This window comes from Mytilus trossulus, chromosome 9, assembly GCF_036588685.1.
Source record: "Mytilus trossulus isolate FHL-02 chromosome 9, PNRI_Mtr1.1.1.hap1, whole genome shotgun sequence".
Classification (NCBI taxonomy): domain Eukaryota; kingdom Metazoa; phylum Mollusca; class Bivalvia; order Mytilida; family Mytilidae; genus Mytilus; species Mytilus trossulus.
The window spans coordinates 33,762,331-33,782,308 of NC_086381.1; the positions used below are offsets into that span (position 1 = coordinate 33,762,331).

Consider the following 19,978-nt stretch of genomic DNA (forward strand, 5'->3'; position numbering starts at 1 on the left):
AAAAATTTAAGTTTTTAAGTTTAAGTTCTTAGACCACATTCATTCTGTGTCAGAAACCTATGTTGTGTCAAGTATTTAAGTCATTTAATCACAATCCAATTTTAGAGCTGTATCAAGCTTAAATGTTGTGTCCATACTTGCCCCAACTGTTCAGGGTTCGACCTCTGCAGTCGTATAAAGCTGCACCCTGCGGAGCATCTGGTTTCTCTCTGTTGTAGACAATTTTTTAAATCTAGTCTAAAGCCACTCAGCCAAATTTAGGCAACTTTATAATATTTTTGTGTGGCATACTTTCAAAGTTATGTCCTATCATCTACAATGCCATGATAATTTTTAAGACCCAAACTGCCTGTTATACCATGCAGCCTTGTACATCCCCAGGTGACAACAGAGGAACGTCATCTTCCTAGGGTAGTTATGCTGTCTTGCAAAATGCCTGTAGTCGATTTCACAAAAAAACTTACAACTAAGATTTATTGTAAGTATACTGAATTGCTCTTGACTTACAATCAATATTAATTGTAAGTTAATTTGTGAAATGGAGTAGTTTTCAACCACAAAATGTGACCTACAAAATGAATGATGAACCATTTGTAGATTTTGAAATGGAAAGGCTTAAGCTGTCATGATGAAAGGGTCTGTTCCTCCTCTAACCACCATATATTTCTCGTGTCAGGCAAAATTTGATTCCCTTTGGTCTAACCTCCTCTTTATTTATTTTCCTTTTAGATCCCCCTTTCTAATATAATGACCTCAAAGTTTACTTTTTGAGCTGGTCTGGTGTTAACATCAAGATGTATTTGGATATTTTTAGATCATTGGATTGCTGTTTTATTGATGTATATACCTCTCAACTATTTTATTTCATGTTTTCCTAGTGGAATATTTTTAGTTGTACAGTCTAGTCTAATTGCATAGAGATTTGGTCTTTGACCACCCAAGACAGATGAATTGAGTCCAGTGGTTAACAGATATTATGTATTGTTAATAAGATTTTTTTGACAACCTTTGACCTTTAGGCTTCAAGGAGCCTGAATGGCTCATCAGGAAAAGAAATAAGCAATTTTAGTAATAGGGTTTAAATCAGTATCCAAAACTAATGTTTTTTCTGGTCCTGACTTCATTTTCATTGTTCAATGTTCAGTTTTTGTGGTTTTGTTTGTGTCTAGGATACTGTAAGCAATAAATCAGCAGTATTTTGTTTACCAAATGAATCCACAGTGTACACACCTGTCGGGCAGGTTTCATCTGACCCTGACCTTCTTTCATGGTTCTTTGGATGATGTTAAGTTTTTCTGTTTTGGTTCTATTCCTCAGGTACTTGTATAAGCCATAAGGCCACTTTATTTAAATGTAAGGTTTACTTGCTGTATGGCAGGTTTTATCTAACCTTGATCTGATTTTCATGGTTTATTGGTCAATGATCATAATTAGGTATGTTACTCAAATCCTATAAGCAATAGGCTAACTTTATTTGGTGCATGGCATAGTTGTAAGATGATCATGTCTATTTAGCAGGGTGAATCTGGTCTTGACCTCATTTACATGGATTATTGATAATGATAAATGTATGTGATACATGTAGTAAAACCTTTATTTTACAGATTTTCAACATAAATTCAAACACGATGAATACACTAGGTGAGACTAAGATTATTGGTATTGTTTACAGTTTCTGTTCAACTATTATAGTTTTAAAATATGTCAAAAATCTTTATTGAGAGGCAATTACTCAAAGTAGTTAATAAATATTGGCAGTCATGTTGGTATTTTTGTAGACAAGTATTGCTGATTATTTTGCTTTGTATAGTTTCTCTATATTTTGCAGTTTCAAAACTTCATGGAACTGTTCATTTGGACAACAGTTAGGCATGACAACTTTTTCAATTCTTTTAGAATTGTGTTGCAAATGAAGGGAAACTGGAGGTCAAGAATTTAAACTGAGTAACAATGAGCAGTTTATTCCAGTAAAAAACATAGCAAACAAACATAATACAACTACAGACAATTGTCATCTACTGACCATTAAATATTATTGTATAAATGCACAATACACTTCAGAGGGATGAGCACCAAAAGTGACCAAATATTTTAAATATATTTACCCTGTCTCTCACTGAATAGAATGATTAATTCTTACTTTTTATACCAATAACTTTTTCCTTTCAAATTCTAGAATTTTACAGTCAATTAACTGTACTTTTCATGTGCATACAATTATTCAATTATGATATACTATAATAGCAAAATATTTCTGATGTAAATTAATCATTGTTTTTGATCTTTTTAAGAAGCACCTCAATTACAATTTTATTTGATTAAATAGATAAATAAGTTTTTCTTTTACTACAAGTTAGATATTATTAAAATTCATGCAAAATACACTTCTTAATTTTTGTATAATTTTCTTAATGGCTTTAATAAACAGTTGAGTTATTTCAACTCTACAAAGAAACTTTAAACAAACTCTATCTGGTCACAGTTTTATCCTCTCTAACAAAGTGCATTTATACAATAAACAATGTATACTTCTACTACACACATCCATCTTTATATAAAACATAATCTATACTGAAAGGCAAATGATAGGCATCAAATCTCTTTAATCAAATACTTAATACTCAAATATAAAGCACTGAATGTTGGCATTATCTTTTATCATCATTAATGTATAATATAAATGTTCAACTCATACATGGAAATTGGTATATCTAATCCTGCCACATATATGCAAAAATAAACAAACAAAAATAATAAACATTTTCTAAAAAACTTTTCAATCGACAAGAAAATCATTTTTTTAAGGCAAAGAATGCAGGCTAGATAGGCTGTTATACCATCAACTGTTAACATGGATTAACGTATTCAAGATCATACCATTTCATCTGTATATAAAAGCATGTCAAACTTATTTGAAACCTTGAAGTCATTTAAATAAAAGGTGGTTTATTTTCGCCGAGTTGCAATTTTCACAATTTATATAGGGAAACCATTACATTAATTGCCACGTTTTTCTGTAACTGTGGAAAATAACCCACTTTATGGTATAAACTTTGAATATGTGTAATTACAGCAAATGGATATGATAAAAGTGAATGAAGAAGTCTGAAATGAGGTAATTATTCTTATTTATTTGACGAAATTATTGCACATTTTCTAAGTATGGGTCCTAATGAAGTCTGCATTCGTCAGACAACCTAGGGTAGTTGTAATGCCAATGACATTTCTCTTTAAAACCAAGAGCTAATGTACGTGAAGGTTGCTGGAATGACCAACAAGCTATGCTTAATTGACTCCAAGATAAAACTAAGTACCTAAATAGGTAAAGCCAATGTAATAAATAGTGATTTTGGAAAGGAAAGCAGGATGAATTCAATCTTCACTTAACAACAGAATGATGAAACATAGCTTATTACCAAAAATGCAGAGTACAATAAATCAAAGTGAATTTTCCTGCACCTTAAAACAAGTCACTATTGGAAAAAATGTGAAAGCAATGAAACAATTTTTCCATTATTTTTCTCCACACTTTTTACCAATAATATCCAATAACATGTCCTCAATATCAATTGACAATAATGATCTTATTACGTGCGACATATTGTATATTTCGTGCGTACAAAAAAAATAATTACAGTTTACATGCCATCACTGACAATTTACTGACGTGTCAAAAAGAAATAAATTTTCTGCTTGTTCATCATATATAGTATAATTTGGTTTTCTATGTACAGAAAAATCTAAACCTAAGCGTCAACAATTTAATGAAAAGTAAAAGTAATTTCCAAAGTAAGCATACAACTTCTAATGTTTGTAGATTGCAGTACATATATACATATGAGACATTTGTATAAACTTTATAATTTACTGGTTTTGCAAGTTGTAGTATTGGGATCTATTACAATTGTAATTCATTATTGGTTTTTAAAAATATATATCATTTGTAAATATAATTGGATTTTCAACTTCATTGAAGTTTATGTTTATGTCAGCCCACTCTGGAATAGAATCTTCAGCTTGACTAGAGTATAATGATGCTGTCTTTGACATGTATTATGCTTTTTTCAAAAGCACACTATATCACATAATCTTTGGTTCAAAGGTTAATATTTTTCACTTCCCTGAAGTCACATAGTTAGCATGATAAATACAAATATTGTTCCTCAAATTTGATCATAGTTTCTAATTGAAGACTATTCTTAAAATTCATCATGTCTTGTTAGTGCTTCACCGAAATCTGTTGCTTGGCTTCCAACAAATGTGTCATAATGTTCAAGTATTTCTTCTTTACTTAATTTACCATCCTGAAAAATAAAATGAGAAATTGATAAAAATACTGTATCTGCATCCAAAACAACACTGAACATAAATAAAATTAAGAATGGAGATGGGGAATATGCCAAAGAAACCTATGGGCAAAAAAACAACCAAAGGCCACCAATCACTCTTCAACACAGCAAGAAAATCCTGCACCCAAAGATGTGCTTCAGCTGGCCCCTTAACAAAAATGTGTACACATATTTCTCCATGTAGGTAAGTTAAGGATTATCACAATCATACAATAATACAAATTGAATGTGAACACAGAACAACCAGATAAAAATACACTTTATACTTTTTGAAAACTAGATGTGTTACGATCACATGGATGCCCACTGCAGTCTGAACGAACAAGTATAATTTTCATGAAAAGGGTTTCAGTTCCACTTTTTAGATATACAGGATATAAACGTTATGGAGTTTACACTTACATTCCTGGAGTCAGTTTCACAAAAAATCTTAAGACCAAGATTGGTCATAAGTCATTTTAGACGTAAGTCATGAACCAATCAGTATACTTTTAAGATCAATCTTAGCTGAAAGTTTTTTTGTGAAACCTGCTTCTGTCCTTTGTAAATGAAAAAGATTTCTAATATCTCAATATAAATGAAAGTATAAAGTGATCTGTAATAAGCATTAAACTTTGAAGGCTATACAGTGATCTCTGGTGGTTTTCCTAGAGCATTTTGTCTCTGGCGGAGAGTTGTCTCATTGGCAATCATACCTCATCTTGTATCTTCTTTATAACTTTTTCATATGCAATAATCAATTTTAATCTGATTTATACAAAAGTTCTGATACTTACCAGAGATACATGTGGCAAACAAATAAAATTTAAAGACTGTTTGTGTTCGCCTAAACACTTCATGAAAAAATTACAAAAATTCAAGATAAACTTATTGCATGGTTTTGTTTTCATGAAAATATTTGTCCTTTATTATATAAAAAATATATTATAACATCCATCAAAGTAGAACATACTTGTTATATAAACATATTTTAATTGAAGAATTTGTATTCACACATAAGAAGGTTTAGCTTATATGTATAAATGTAACTGAGGAACATTTCATTTACAACAAGGGATCCAGAACTAATAGATGGATCAAAAAACATATTAAATGCTGAGTTGTGACAACAAATAAGTCTTGGCAACCACCATTAGGAAAAGAAGTTTAAATCCAGATCGTTCTATACCACTTATTTTTCACAGAACAGGATCTATAACTGAAAACTTTAGATTACCACCACCTTTTAATAGATAAGTAAAGATGAATACTGTCTTGAAACAAATGTATTATGGTGTTGGCAAAAAAAAAAAAAAAAAAATTTAAACATCATGCATATAATCAAAAATAGATATGTCTGAATAGGTCATCAAATCCGTAAGTATCCAATACTACAACCGCTTATCTAAATTTAATTGACAATCAATTGTCTAATATTTATTTGAAAATCTGTAATGTCGAATGGGACCATATTTGCCATTAGAAACCAATATTTCATTCATAAATATCAGCTGTTATAATACATAAATGTACAATAAAGTTGATATAACTATTATGTATACAACATTTATATCCGAGAAACAAATGTTAATCTTTAACAGAAAACAGCTGACACTCATGACCATATTTAGTGACAATATCAGAAATGGAAAGTGTCATTAATCCAAAAGATAAATACATGCAAGCAAATTACCATCCCAAAGTAAAAGTTTTAGTCATGATGTGGAAACTATTGTATATAGACCAGATAAAAGTGCAATCTATGAGTGAGGTTCATACATGAAACAGATTTAAAACTGACAAAACTAACTATTAAACTCTCAAGATAAAACAATCTGTCTGTAGAATCTTGTGAAAAAATAATATTTCTTTTGCAGTACTCAAAATGCGAGATCATAAAAAGAAAGCGTTCATCTATCTATTTAACATGTTAAAGGGAAAATATCTTGGATCTTGAGCTGTCCATTGAACACATCTTTTCATTAAACATGAATAAACCACCTTGGTAAAATAGTACATTTTGTCAGATCTGTATGTTGTGAAATATATTAAGTTTTACAAAAACAGGAATTAGTAGCATGAAATAAATAAATCTAGTCTGTTTACAATAGTTTCCAAACCATGTGACACATTTCAGCCAATAAGATTTGTGGTTACAAACCTTGTTGGTATCTGATTCATATATCAAGTGCTTGGATTCAGCATCAGTATGATCATAATCAGGGGGGATAATCCAGTCTTTAACCTCCTCATGATCCATTTTGCCATCAGAATTTTTATCACGATATGTATTAAACTGTTCCCTTTCACTTTTGACCCATTCAGGTTCTTCCCCATCTTGATTTGGCCACATGTCACCTACAAAGGTCAAAAAAGGTTAATATTAAGGTCACTCTCAACGAACCTTATTTTCATCAGCTGTGAAAACAAGATGCTGTGCTTCTGATTCACTATGATCATAATCTTGTGGTATAATCCATTCCATGACTTCCTCAGCATTCAGTTTGCCATCTTTATCTTTGTCACGGTGGTTCTTGAACTGTACTTTTTCACTTTCCACCCAGTCAGGTTTTCCTTCATGAGGATAGTCTTCATCCTCATCCTCCTCATCCTCGTCATAAACATCAGCTAAATATCAAGCACATGTCAAGCAATCTTATGTTAAACTTTGTAAACTAAAAACGTTTTTCCTCATTTATGGTCAATTTTAACAAAGTGTGTTTATCTTTTTTCTAAATTTTGAACATTCAACAGTTGGAACAATCCAGAAGTTGCATGCAATGTCATGCTTTTTTTAACTGGAAATTCAAGGTATCAGAAAAACTAGAAGTAGGTATCTAACAAACTCTAAGAAAAGGGCTTAGGCATTACTGCCATGCTGCTGACTTAAAATAAAGTCTTTCTATTTGGTTCTTTTTGTAAAAAGTGTGACAACAAATTTAAAGTTAAATAAGCATATTGAAAAATTCAAAGGAGTTGAAATGTGTGAACAATTTACAACATATGATTGTGAAGCTGCAGATTAAATATGGTGTTATTCTATTCAGTTGTCCTAAAGAAATTTTAAGGTCATTCAACATATTCTTTCTTTATGAGACACAAGAAACATCGCCTATATTTTGAAGAGCTTCAATAATACTTTAATCCATATACTGGTTGTATGTGATCCCAGTTTCACTGCCAAAGCCATTTTTTCAACAAATCTATACCACCTGACATACAACACTGCAACATTATAATCATCAACTCTTGTCAAAACATAACAAATATTTTGTAAGATATTTGTGATGTTCTTACCTATATATTCTTCTAAACTGATATAACCATCTTTGTCTTTATCTATGTCTTCCATGGTCTCCTAAATAACAATGAAATCAAATTAGTTTTAAATGAAACAACAAAATAATCAAGTTCCTTTCAAATAAAACGGGAAAAAAATAAAAGTAATGTAAATTATAGATTATTAATACATTGATATCAAAAGAAATATGAGTCTTTGTTAATATTTTTTTTTAAATATAAGCTCAAGCTTAATACTTTGCTATTTGTCTGATAAACTTTACAATCAATTTCAGATCAAATATTTCTGAAAAATGAAACACATTTTAGTCTTCTGCATTTTGTTTTTAGCAAACTCTTTGAAAGGGCAGTACCATTGAATCAGCATTCATTTAGTAGTTAATACTTATCTTCCCTTTTCTAAGAAAACTTTTGTTTCTAGTTTCTTTTTACAATATTTTACCTGTACAACAATATCTCTCATATGTTCTGCTTCTTCTGGATGTAAAAAGTCTGAAAATTCTGTTTTGTCTAATTTTCCATCTTTATTTTTATCTGCAGCCTTCCATCTTCTCTCATCACGATTGATCATATCTTTGTAACTAAAGTTTGGTGAGTTCTCATCATTATGGTCTGTAAGTACAAAAAAATAATCGTTCAAATATAAAAATTTCATGAATATCATTAGATATCTGACAAAATTATCTGTGTTTTCTTATGTTGGTTAACACAACACTTGGTACTGAATTTATATTTCATAACTACAATTTAAAGCAATTGGTTTAAAAAAACAGAACAGGTAATCTGACAAGTCAATTTGACTAGAGGCTCTAAAGAGCCTGTGTCGCTCACCTTGGTCTATGTGCATATTAAACAAAGGACACAAATGGATTCATGACAAAATTGTATTTTGGTGATGGTGATGTGTTTGAAGTTCTTACTTTACTGAACGATTTTGCTTCTTACAATTATATCTATCATGAACTTTGCCCATTAGTAACAGAGAACTATATTTGGTAAAAATTTACATAAATTTACCAAATTAATGAAAATTGTTAAAAATTGACTATAAAGGGCAATAACTCCTTAAGGGGTCAATTGACCATTTAGGTCATGTTGACTTATTTGTAGATCTTACTTTGCTGAACATTATTGCTGTTTACAGTTTATTGCTATCTATAATAGTATTCAAGATAACCAAAAATGGCAAAATTTCTTTAAAAATTACCAATTGGAGGGCAGCAACCCAACAACCAGTTGTCCAATTCATCTGAAAAATTCAGGGCAGATAGATATTGACTTGATTAACAATTTAACTTCTTGTCAGATTTGCTCTAGATGCTTTGGTTTCATAGTTATAAGCAAAAAACTGCATTTTACCCCTATGTTCTATTTTTAGCCATGGCGGCCATCTTGGTTGAATGGCCAGGTCATCAGACACATTTTTCAAACTAGATACCCCAAAGATGATTGTGGACTAGTAGTTTCAGTGGAGATTTTGTAAAAGATTACTTAGATTTATAAAAAATGGTTAAAGATTGACTATAAAGGGCAATAACTCCTAAAGGGGTCAACTGACCATTTTGGTAATGTTGACTTATTTGTAGATCTTACTTTGCTGAACATTATTGCTGTTTACAATTTATCTCTATCTATAATAATATTCAAGATAATAACCAAAAACAGCAAAATTTCCTCAAAATTACCAATTCAGGGGCAGCAACCCAACAACCGATTGACCGATTCATCTGAAAATTTTAGGGCAGATAGTTCTTGACCTGATAAACATTTTTATCCCATGTCAGATTTCCTCAAAATGCTTTGGTTTTTGAGTTATAAGCCAAAAACTGCATTTTACCCCTATGTTCTATTTTTAGCCGTGGCGGCCATCTTGGTTGGTTGACCAGGTCACGCCACACATTTTTTAAACTAGATACCCCAAAGATGATTGTGGCCAAGTTTGGATTAATTTGGCCAAGTAGTTTCAGAGGAGAAGATTTTTGTAAAAGATGAATTAAATTTACAAAAAATGGTTAAAAATTGACTATAAAGGGCAATAACTCCTAAACGGGTCAACTGACCATTTTGGTCATGTTGACTTATTTGTAGATCTTACTTTGCTGAACATTATTGCTGTTTACAGTTTATCTCTATCTATAATAATATTCAAGATAATAACCAAAAACAGCAAAATTTCCTCAAAATTACCAATTCAGGGGCAGCAACCCAACAACCGATTGACCGATTCATCTGAAAATTTTAGAGCAGATAGATCTTGACCTGATAAACATTTTTATCAAATGTCAGATTTCCTCAAAATGCTTTGGTTTTTGAGTTATAAGCCAAAAACTGCATTTTACCCCTTTGTTCTATTTTTAGCCGTGGCGGCCATCTTGGTTGGTTGACCAGGTCACGCCACACATTTTTTAAACTAGATACCCCAATGATGATTGTGGCCAAGTTTGGATTAATTTGGCCAAGTAGTTTCAGAGGAGAAGATTTTTGTAAAAGATTACTTTAATTAACGAAAAGTGGTTAAAAATTGACTATAAAGGGCAATAACTCCTAAACGGGTCAACTGACCATTTTGGTCATGTTGACTTATTTGTAGATCTTACTTTGCTGAACATTATTGCTGTTTACAGTTTATCTCTAACTATAATAATATTCAAGATAATAACCAAAAACAGCAAAATTTCTTCAAAATTACCAATTCAGGGGCAGCAACCCAACAACCGATTGACCGATTCATCTGAAAATTTCAGGGCAGATAGATCTTGACCTGATAAACATTTTTACCCCATGTCAGATTTGCTCTAAATGCTTTGGTTTTTGAGTTATAAGCCAAAAACTGCATTTTACCCCTATGTTCTATTTTTAGCCGTGGCGGCCATCTTGGTTGGTTGACCGGGTCACGCCACACATTTTTTAAACTAGATACCCCAATGATGATTGTGGCCAAGTTTGGTTTGATTTGGCCCAGTAGTTTCAGAGGAGAAGATTTTTGTAAAAGTTAACGACGACGGACGACGACGACGACGGACGACGGACGACGACGGACGACGACGGACGACGGACGACGGACGCCAAGTGATGAGAAAAGCTCACTTGGCCCTTCGGGCCAGGTGAGCTAAAAATAAACAAAAATGCAAACTTCACAAAACATGTGTGATAAAAAATTGTTTTTTTCCATGTGCTGTCATAGAAGAAATTAAAAGAGAGGTGGTGTATTCATTTACAGTACACGAACATAAATCAGACAGCAATGGTCAGTCTATAATATTTGAGATAGAAATTGTTTATTTATTTAAATAGTCAAAAGCTACAAAAGAATCAAAAGAGAGAAGTCTGTTATAGAGAAGACTGAATATACCAGGTAATCAATTCTTTTTTTCAGGTTTGAAAGTACAAAAGATTGAGAATGGAAATGGGGAATGTGTCAAAGAGACAACAACCCGACCAAATAAAACTAGAGGCTCTAAAGAGCCTGTGTCGCTCACCTTGGTCTATGTTAATATTAAACATTGTACACAAATGAATTCATGACAAAATTGTGTTTTGGTGATGGTGATGTTTTTGAAGATCTTACTTTAATAAACATTTTTGCTGCTTACAATTATCTCTATCTATAACAGTAGTTTCTGTGGAAAATGTTAGTAAAAATCTACAAATTTTGTGAAAATTGTTAAAAAATGACTATGAAGGGCAATAACTCCTCAGGGGGTTATTTGACTATTTTGGTCATGTTGACTTATTTTTAGTTCTTACTTTACTGTACATTATTGCTGTTTACAGTTTATCTCTATCTATAATAATATTCAAGATAATAACAAAAAAACAGCAAAATTTCCTCAAAATTACCAATTTAGGGGCAGCAACCTAACAACCGATGATCCAATTCATCTGAAAATTCTAGGGCAGATAGATCTTGACCTGATCACCAATTTTACCTCTGTCAGATTTGCTCTTAATGCTTTGTTTTTTGGGTTATAAGCCAAAAACTGCATTTTTCCCCATGTTCTATTTTTAGCCATGGCCGCCAATTTGGTTGGTTGGCCGAGTTACCGGACACAATTTTTATACTACATACCCCAAGATGATTGTGGCCAAGTTTCAATTAATTTGGCCCAGTAGTTTCAGAGGAGAAGATTTTCCTAAAAGATAACTAAGATTTACGAAAAATGGTTAAAAATTGACTATAAAGGGCAATAACTCCTACAGTGGTCAACTGACCATTTTGGTCTTGTTGACTTATTTGTAGATCTTACTTTGCTGAACATTATTGCTGTTTACAGTTTTTCTCTATCTATAATAATATTCAAGATAATAACCAAAAAACAGCAAAATTTCCTTAAAATTACCGATTCAGGGGCAGCAACCTAACAACGGAATGTCAGATTCATCTGAAAATTTAAGAACAGATAGATCTTAACCTGATAAACAATTTCACCCTTTGTCAGATTTGCTCTAAATGCTTTGGTTTTTGAGTTATAAGCCAAAAACTGCATTTTACCCCTATGTTCTATTTTTAGCCATGGCGGCCATCTTGGTTGGTTGGCAGGGTCACCGGACACAATTTTCAAACTAGATACCTTAATGATGATTGTGGCCAAGTTTGGTTAAATTTGGCCCAGTAGTTTCAGAGGAGAAGATTTTTGTAAAAGTTAACGCCGGACGCAGGACGACGACAGACGACGGACGCCAAGTGATGATAAAAGCTCACTTGGCCCTTCGGGCCAGGTGAGCTAAAAACAACAGCAGAAGGTCACCAACAGGTCTTCAATGTAGCGAGAAATTCTATTATATACTAATTATATACTAGTTCAGTGATAATGAACGCTATTGAAATACTACTTTTTGATAAATATTCCTAAAGTAATGAACTAGAGCAGTTCTCGCTCGGACACACACTCCATAATCTAGTATATTATAAGAGCATAAACCTGAAGCACGGGGAGACACATGTATACTAAGAGCATTTATAAGCTATATTTAAAAATATAACTTTAAATTATATAATATATATTAATTGGAATACAACTTTCTTTGCCTACCACATTTAAACAAGAAGTGCCTAAAAAATTATCAACATAACATGTATGAATGATATATGAAAATCAAACTTCTTAAAGAAAACAGTATTTTAAATTAAATTCCTCATTAAGAACAGCGTTAGTTCATATTTACAAGCAAAATATTTAGAGTTCACTAGAACTGCAAGTGCCTCACAAGAGGATAACCTCCTGAAAATTGATTATCTCCTTTGATAGTTTTTTTAAGGTGTTTCACATCACTTTTAGTTTTTGGTTTATTTTATTTTATGTCTTTGGAGAATGACAAGAGTTTTCTGAGTATACTATTAACTTTTGACCCAAAAAAGTTGTAATTCATGTCAATAAAGATCAGGGTACAAACACACCTTGCCAACAGCAGCGCTTTGAAATTACAACCTCAGAGTTGACAGGCAAGTTTTCATTGTAGATTAACTACTTAGATCACTTTGACACATCCCTCCTTTAAAAATGTTTAAGAGGCATAATCTTCCCTAATACAAGTAATTTAAGTTTTGTCAATATCTATATATATATATTATTTCCTATTTGCATATTGTAGTTAGTAATTTGAATTATCTCCCCTTCAACATGAAGGACTGGATTATATACACTTCAGATAGATTTCTAGAATTGTGTAAAGTTTAATCAATATCACTCTAGCTGATTAGGAGTTGCTTTTACAATATGCATACAGACTACAAGACATGATCCTTTATCAACACCCTGTTTTAAAAATTAAGTTTTTCTATCTTTCAGTTAAAGCTAAAATGCACTCAATCACCTTTCACACCAAACTCCACTTTTGAGAGGCAGTCACATTTCAAAACACCTACCATCTTCAAAGCCATATGTTCTCTTTTTATATGCCTCCCATACAAGTGTGTCTCCCTGTATGTCATGATCTTTCCACATACGATCTGTGTCTGTTGTGATGTAACGTTTCTGTACATACTGTATCCATTCTCTTAATTCTTCTTCTGTAACTTCACCATCTTTGTTTTTGTCAATTTTGTCAACTAAAATACTGAAAAAAAATACATAACACTTATATTACTACTGAAATAGAAATGTTATAATAGTACATTTGACTACAATTACTGGTAAAGGGTCCTGCAAAATTCAGAAATAATTGTCTGCACTTGTCATTGCCATTCTAGGACCTCTGGCAAAAGTTTGATGTTCCTAGTCAAGACATTTTTTTGGCATTAGATTTTTCATAATAATAATACAAGCAACACAAAAACTTTTCAAGTCTTGAACTAACTGTAAATCACAAATTGACAACATTAGAATATTGAAATCATGTTACCCTAATTTGTGGACAATACACCATGCTTAAATGCATAGTATAATATAAGGTAATATAAAATTGAATTTTGTATCTGTAATAAAGTTGAACTTACGCTAGTCTTTCTTTACTCTCTTCTGGTGTTAATTGGTCAAATGTTTTAGCTTCTTCACGCCCAAGAAATGCTTCATGGTCATAATCATTATTGTGTTCTCCTTGGTCTTCATGTGGGGACTCACTTAATTTCTTGAAAAAAATAAAATGCATATATATCTTAACATGTTCATGATGTTAGCAGTATAATTTATCAAGAAATATATCTTTACTTTCAATTTTGTTCAATCATTATAGGATGAAGTGTAAACATTCTTGTTTTAAGCATTACATGTACTATAACCGGTATTAGGAACTTGTTTAAAAAACAAAACAGTTGAATAAATCTTCATGTGTAAAATAATGTATTTTTCACTTGTACTGTACATTATACATGTACATATATATATTAACAAAAAGAGGTGAAAGGTGATACCATTGATAATATATTACATGTACAGTATCAAAAACTTCATCAACCACATGACCTGACTAAAGGTATCAAAACCCCCAAGTCATTTTCAAAACATATAAATTATTACTGGAATGCTTAAAATATGATATATTTATATATATCTTGAAGCAATATAGTAAAGATGTACAACTGATGAAAGTCACACTTGAAAACATTCATTGTAGCTCTAACCTATAGTATTTTCTCTGTAGGGCACATATTTTATGTGGTTTAATTTTCAACTGCACTTACCTTCTGTATTAAAAGTGTTTCATCTCCATGAAAATTATTTTTATTTTTTATTGTAATATTTACATGTTAAATTTCAACAAATGTGCCATTACATGTTTTTTCATATCTACAAGAATCATAGTCACTGATAGTAGTGATAGTACTGTGTAGTAGTTCAAATTTTTAATTTCACTAACCTATGAAGGTTCTTGGCACCAAATATGATGTAGGATATTTTAACAAGCTCCCCTCCCCCACGAACAAATTTCCGCAATTCAGATGTTTCTGTTTATTTAAACTTTTGTTCTTAAGAGTTGCACTACCAGAATATTATAATTCTAATTTGGCCAAAAAATCTAACATATGTTTGGTTCTGATGTCAGATCAGAACTCCACCTACTATACGTGTAAAATTTATATGTTAACTTATAATGTAGTTGTCTACAGTAATGAAATCAATTTGTGTAAAAAACTCTTTGTTTGTTACAAATGCATGAAAATTGTCTGATTTCACATTCTTTCATAACCTAGTATTGTCAGTTTTAATTGGACTTATTTTAATACATAGCAAACCCACCCCCACCCCCTTCTCTGTATCTTTACTCTCTCTTTAAAACATACATCTTTTGATTGATATACAAATGTAGGTAAAAACAAAGGGGGCTAACCATTTAAGGAAATCGAAACTTTTAGCAACTTCAACCTGGTTTGGTGAGTAAATTGCTACGAATACAATTGAAATTGTAAAGCTATATATAGGGTTAGCAGAAAAGTAATACATCAAACACCTCCCATCACAAGATGGACATTATGTTAAAACAACTATACTGTGATCAACAAAAAAGGCAATGGCAAAACCTTACATATTTACCTTTTCATGAACTCGGTTTTTATGGTCGTCTTCTCCTGGTTTTGGTATAGCAGAACAGTATGAAACACTTAAAATTCCCAATACTACATAGATACTTGAGGCTTTCATTTTGAAATGCTGTAAATAAAAGAAGATTTAGATTGAAAGTTTTCACTGGATCAAATCAAGTATGTCCTTGGACCAATTTCTTTACAAATCTTTTATGTTCCATTTGAACATCAACAACAATATATTTTTCAAATTGAAAAAAAAACTTTGAGCAAATTTCAAGACCTTATACATGTACCACCTAGTAAATTTTGATATAGTTACATGCTTATGTATGCATATTCATAGATTAATGTATGCAAATTTCAACAAGCCCTAGCTTGCAAATGTACAATGTAAAGTTGAGTTATTAATGTGAGCTTGACTTCAACCTATCAAATAATTTCAGGACACATCCTCTGGTGATGGACAGAATTTTCACTCATTTTTTCATTTGATGCATTTATAAAAAAAAAAAACTTCAAATATATATCACATGTGTAATTTTTTTTTCTCTATCAAATTTAATATACATATATATGACCTTCAGACGGAGTGTACTCATAAGTTAAATCACAAACACTAGCCATATTCTGATATCTTTACACACATAAAATGCAGATGTGGTTTGATTGACATTAAGATAACTCTCCACAAGAAACCAATTGACACAAAAATTAACAACCATAGGTCACCTTCAACATGTCTATTTAAAAAAAGATTTTGTGTATGCCTGTAAAGTTGACAATGTTGTTGCCTCTGTAATAATTTCTTAATAATGCGCATGTATCTCAATAGTTTTTTAGTTCAGACTGCTAAGGGGTAATTATTCATCTTTTTTTTCTATTCTACATCAAAATATTTCTTAAAAAACAAAGCGTGAGGTGCCAATTTGATTTTTTTTAATGTGAATTTTTTTACTTCATATTCAAACGTGTGGTTAAGAATATCTCTTAAAAGTCATTTCTCCCTCACACCCTAAACCCTTTTTATAAATTGATGTTATGTGTTCAAGAATCTAAATAAATGTTATTTGTTGTCCATTACGAAAAAAATTAAAGCCCATGGGTGAAACTCTTAATATTCATTTCATTTCAATTTTTTTTTAAGCCCTTGCTCTTTCCTCAGATTTTTTTGTCAGTTTACTTTTTGTAATCTGAGCAATGTAAATGTAATAACAACAAACATGCATCAACAAATTTAGTATGTATATTACAATGTATCTAATAATTTTATCAATTACATTTTTTTATCTGGCATCAAAGACAATAATTAATCATATCCAACTAAGTTGGACATCACGTGACTTTTGTGACGTATATTAGCCGCCATTTTGTTTTATATTTCCCCATATAAAATGCATATATGCTTCAATAAAGTTTAATTTTCTCTTAAACCTAATCCGTTTTCATACTTTTGCAAATCAATCCTTGATATTCAAACATATTTCTATCAAACAATGTTGGTCCTAACAGTTTAATTTTTGATTAAATTCGGTCAAATCGGAATCGTAAAACATGCACTTTTTCTCATCATTTCTCCGTTGACCCAATGCTAAATTACCGATACCCATGTCTACTTTTACAACAAATAAAGAAATTCTGTATATAAAAAACAAACTTTGCAAATCGATTAAGTATATTCAAACATATAGCTGGGGGAAAATACTACTTAAAACAGTTTAATTTCAGGGCAATTTCGGTCAAACATCGATTTAAAAACGGGAATTTTACGAGATTTTTCAAAATGGCGGCTGATGTATCATATGAAAATGTTGCATCAAATCAATGATTTCTATAGTAGACTTTCCTAGACTATATTTAATTTTTCATAAAGAATCTCTGATGTTTCTGTTATTTTCCTTTAGTGATATTTCGATATCATTGATTTCAAAATTTCTTAATAAAAAAAATTTATTTTAAGTGTGACACGGGAACATTTATTTTGACAGATATTCATCCAGGAGATACTGTTACCAGAAAATACTTTACAATATCTATAATAAAAAAAATCTCTTATTTTTTAAAGGTGTTTTTCAAGTTTTCTGAAAATATATTTATTCATTTCTTTTAAAACAAAAACAAAAATATTTTCATCCTAAGAGAAAAAAAACAATGTCCAATTATAATAGATAAATATTCTATACCTTTAAAATTTCATTCCTTGACCAAACAGGTGAAATTTAACTTGGATTATAATGTTACATCATAATATATTGTCAGGTAGACGTGAAAACCAAAAGCAACCAGCTGACATTAAACATCCTGTCAGTGTGTATACATGTATTACCAGAGTTTAAATTTTGTGATATACAAAAGTTTTCATAAATGTACAAATAAATATCCTTCCCGTGTCAAATCATAAGAAGTATGTTTCATTATAAACTTGTGGAAAATATGAACATTATGAAAATTTCTTTAAAAAAATATTTTTTGCTTAAAAGGCATTCAAATATTTATATGTTTCAATAATTATTTCAAAGAAATATTCTGATTCAAATTTTAATTTAAATGAATTTCGATCATTGAATATGATTTTATTGTTATTTATCTTTTAATTCAATATTTAAAGCTAAATCCAGGCAATGCGTGAATCGATTTAAAGTTTAAATTGTGTAAAACAAAAGATTTATTCATTCCAACAGAGACGTATAATGCGATTGGTCTGGTTTTAACAATATTGTATACCCGATAATATTTATCGACAGAGTTATCGGTCCTGAATAGGACTGATATAGTTGGGTATGATTAGTGACAACAAAAGCTGTCAAGTGCAATTCAGTTAAACTAACCTTACTCATCTATTATAATAATGAAATGAAATACAAAACACACATTACTTTTTGGTAATTTGGACCTAGTATTTTTGCCACTTTACAAAAAAATATAATTTTCAAAAATATTATACCCAAGAGAAGCTAAATATAAAGCGATCACGACAAGCCCTGAATTGGCTGAAACCAGATACAGAGACAAGCAAAATATCATAAACAATTACTTCTATGTAGGCTTATACATTCTAATTACATGTGTATGTGTTTTCTAAGACTAAGTAGCAGCTATAATTTGACAGATCAAATAACTAGTATAGTAAAATGCAAACTTTACATTGTCGATTACTGTCGATTTCTAATACGCGATAATTAGATGAGATTTAAACCACTTACCGTAATCGTTTATACACCTGATTATACAATATGACTTAACAATCAATATACAATGTACTTTTCACTACTTAAAACATCTGTGCATCAAAAAAGTCGATTATTGTTGTTTTCATTTTATACTAACCTCTCAGCTAAGTGGAGATAACCCAAAGCTACACGTTGCAACTGAAGTTGTCCAATCAAAATAAGGAACAATGCACTTCGGTCCAGCCTGCCTGTCTACGCTGACGATAAAACCAATATTTTGATTGGTTCTCGCAGAATGAATTACATTCTTAGCATTTGCCAGCGTGGCAGAGAAATTTGATCCGCCGTCGCAGAAGGGGGGAGCGTCTAATATTTTGAGAAAATGGAACAAAAATATTCTCGAAAGTTAGTTTTCATAAGCATATACTCTTTGTTTACAAAAACATTCAGAGCGGAGTTGTCACATTTTTTAATATTAGAAACACATAGATGGATTTTTTTGTTTGGGGGAGGGGGAGGGGACGGGCCCTCTTCTTCTTTAAGTTTTCCAGTTTTCCATCTGAATAAAGATGATTAATAACTGGTGCATGCGGGCCTATTTATTTAAAAAAAACTAGTTAATATTTTAGTAATATACAAAACGGTGCAGAGAACAGTATACTATAGTGATTAAGACTAGGTACAGGAGATGAAGCCTTTTAAATGATAGTGGAGAGAAAAGCATGTGTAAGCTGGTCTCTGAAAGAGTCGACTTCTCTTACGTTGGGGAAATTGGGTCATTTGATTGTATAGGAAATAACCGAAGCCTTAGATCAGTCAGTGCCCCTTTTTACAAACGAGTTTTAGATCCACCACAGTGACTGATATATATAACGATTTTTTGTTTCAGTCTGTCTACAGTAGCATGCCATTTCTCCCACGGGGGGTCTCAACATGGGATTTTGGGTACAGGTGTGCAGCTGGGATTTTAAAAACACCCCCCATTCATATATTGAATAATTGTGAAATCCCTACCTATACATATATTTCACAGCGAAATCATAACCCATTCATATATTTATCAGCTCAAATAGTACCTATATGCTTATACAATCTTATTATACTACCTATTGATATATTTCCTCGGTAAAATTGCACCCCATTGATATATTTGACGGATCAAAAAAGGGACCCATTCCAGCGGCACATATGTATATACCTTTATATAGGAAGAGACCCCC

At 31.3% G+C, this 19,978-nt stretch overlaps 1 protein-coding gene across 4 annotated transcripts; it reads right to left on the bottom strand.

Moving 5' to 3' along the window:
• Positions 1–1,945: 1,945 nt before the first annotated feature.
• Positions 1,946–19,013, bottom strand: LOC134685609 (calumenin-like). 4 transcript variants are annotated; one of them, XM_063545517.1, is made up of 9 exons: positions 18,792–18,927; positions 15,599–15,715; positions 14,065–14,195; positions 13,495–13,685; positions 8,071–8,240; positions 7,626–7,686; positions 6,729–6,956; positions 6,490–6,686; positions 1,946–4,304 (listed from the first exon to the last, which is right to left on the bottom strand). In XM_063545517.1, the coding sequence occupies exons 2-9, from the start codon at positions 15,704–15,706 to the stop codon at positions 4,200–4,202; spliced, it is 1,191 nt and encodes a 396-aa protein (XP_063401587.1). In that variant the 5' UTR covers positions 15,707–15,715; positions 18,792–18,927; the 3' UTR covers positions 1,946–4,199. The 4 variants fall into 4 exon arrangements, with proteins under 4 accessions (XP_063401587.1, XP_063401586.1, XP_063401584.1 ...); XM_063545516.1 differs by lacking the exon at positions 6,729–6,956 and having other exon boundaries at positions 18,916–19,013; XM_063545514.1 differs by lacking the exon at positions 6,490–6,686 and having other exon boundaries at positions 6,733–6,956; positions 18,916–19,013.
• Between the last annotated feature and the right edge of the window lie 965 nt (positions 19,014–19,978).

What these genes read in the sequence shown, in the direction of transcription:
- LOC134685609 (XM_063545517.1), bottom strand. Translation starts at nt 15,706, where the DNA reads ATGAAAGCCTCAAGTATCTATGTAGTATTGGGAATTTTAAGTGTTTCA. An exon ending in GAGAGTAAAGAAAGACTAGC is followed by an intron (nt 13,686 to 14,064) that starts GTAAGTTCAACT and finishes ATTTTTTTTCAG; the next exon opens with TATTTTAGTTGACAAAATTG. An exon ending in AACATATGGCTTTGAAGATG is followed by an intron (nt 8,241 to 13,494) that starts GTAGGTGTTTTG and finishes TTGTACTTACAG; the next exon opens with ACCATAATGATGAGAACTCA.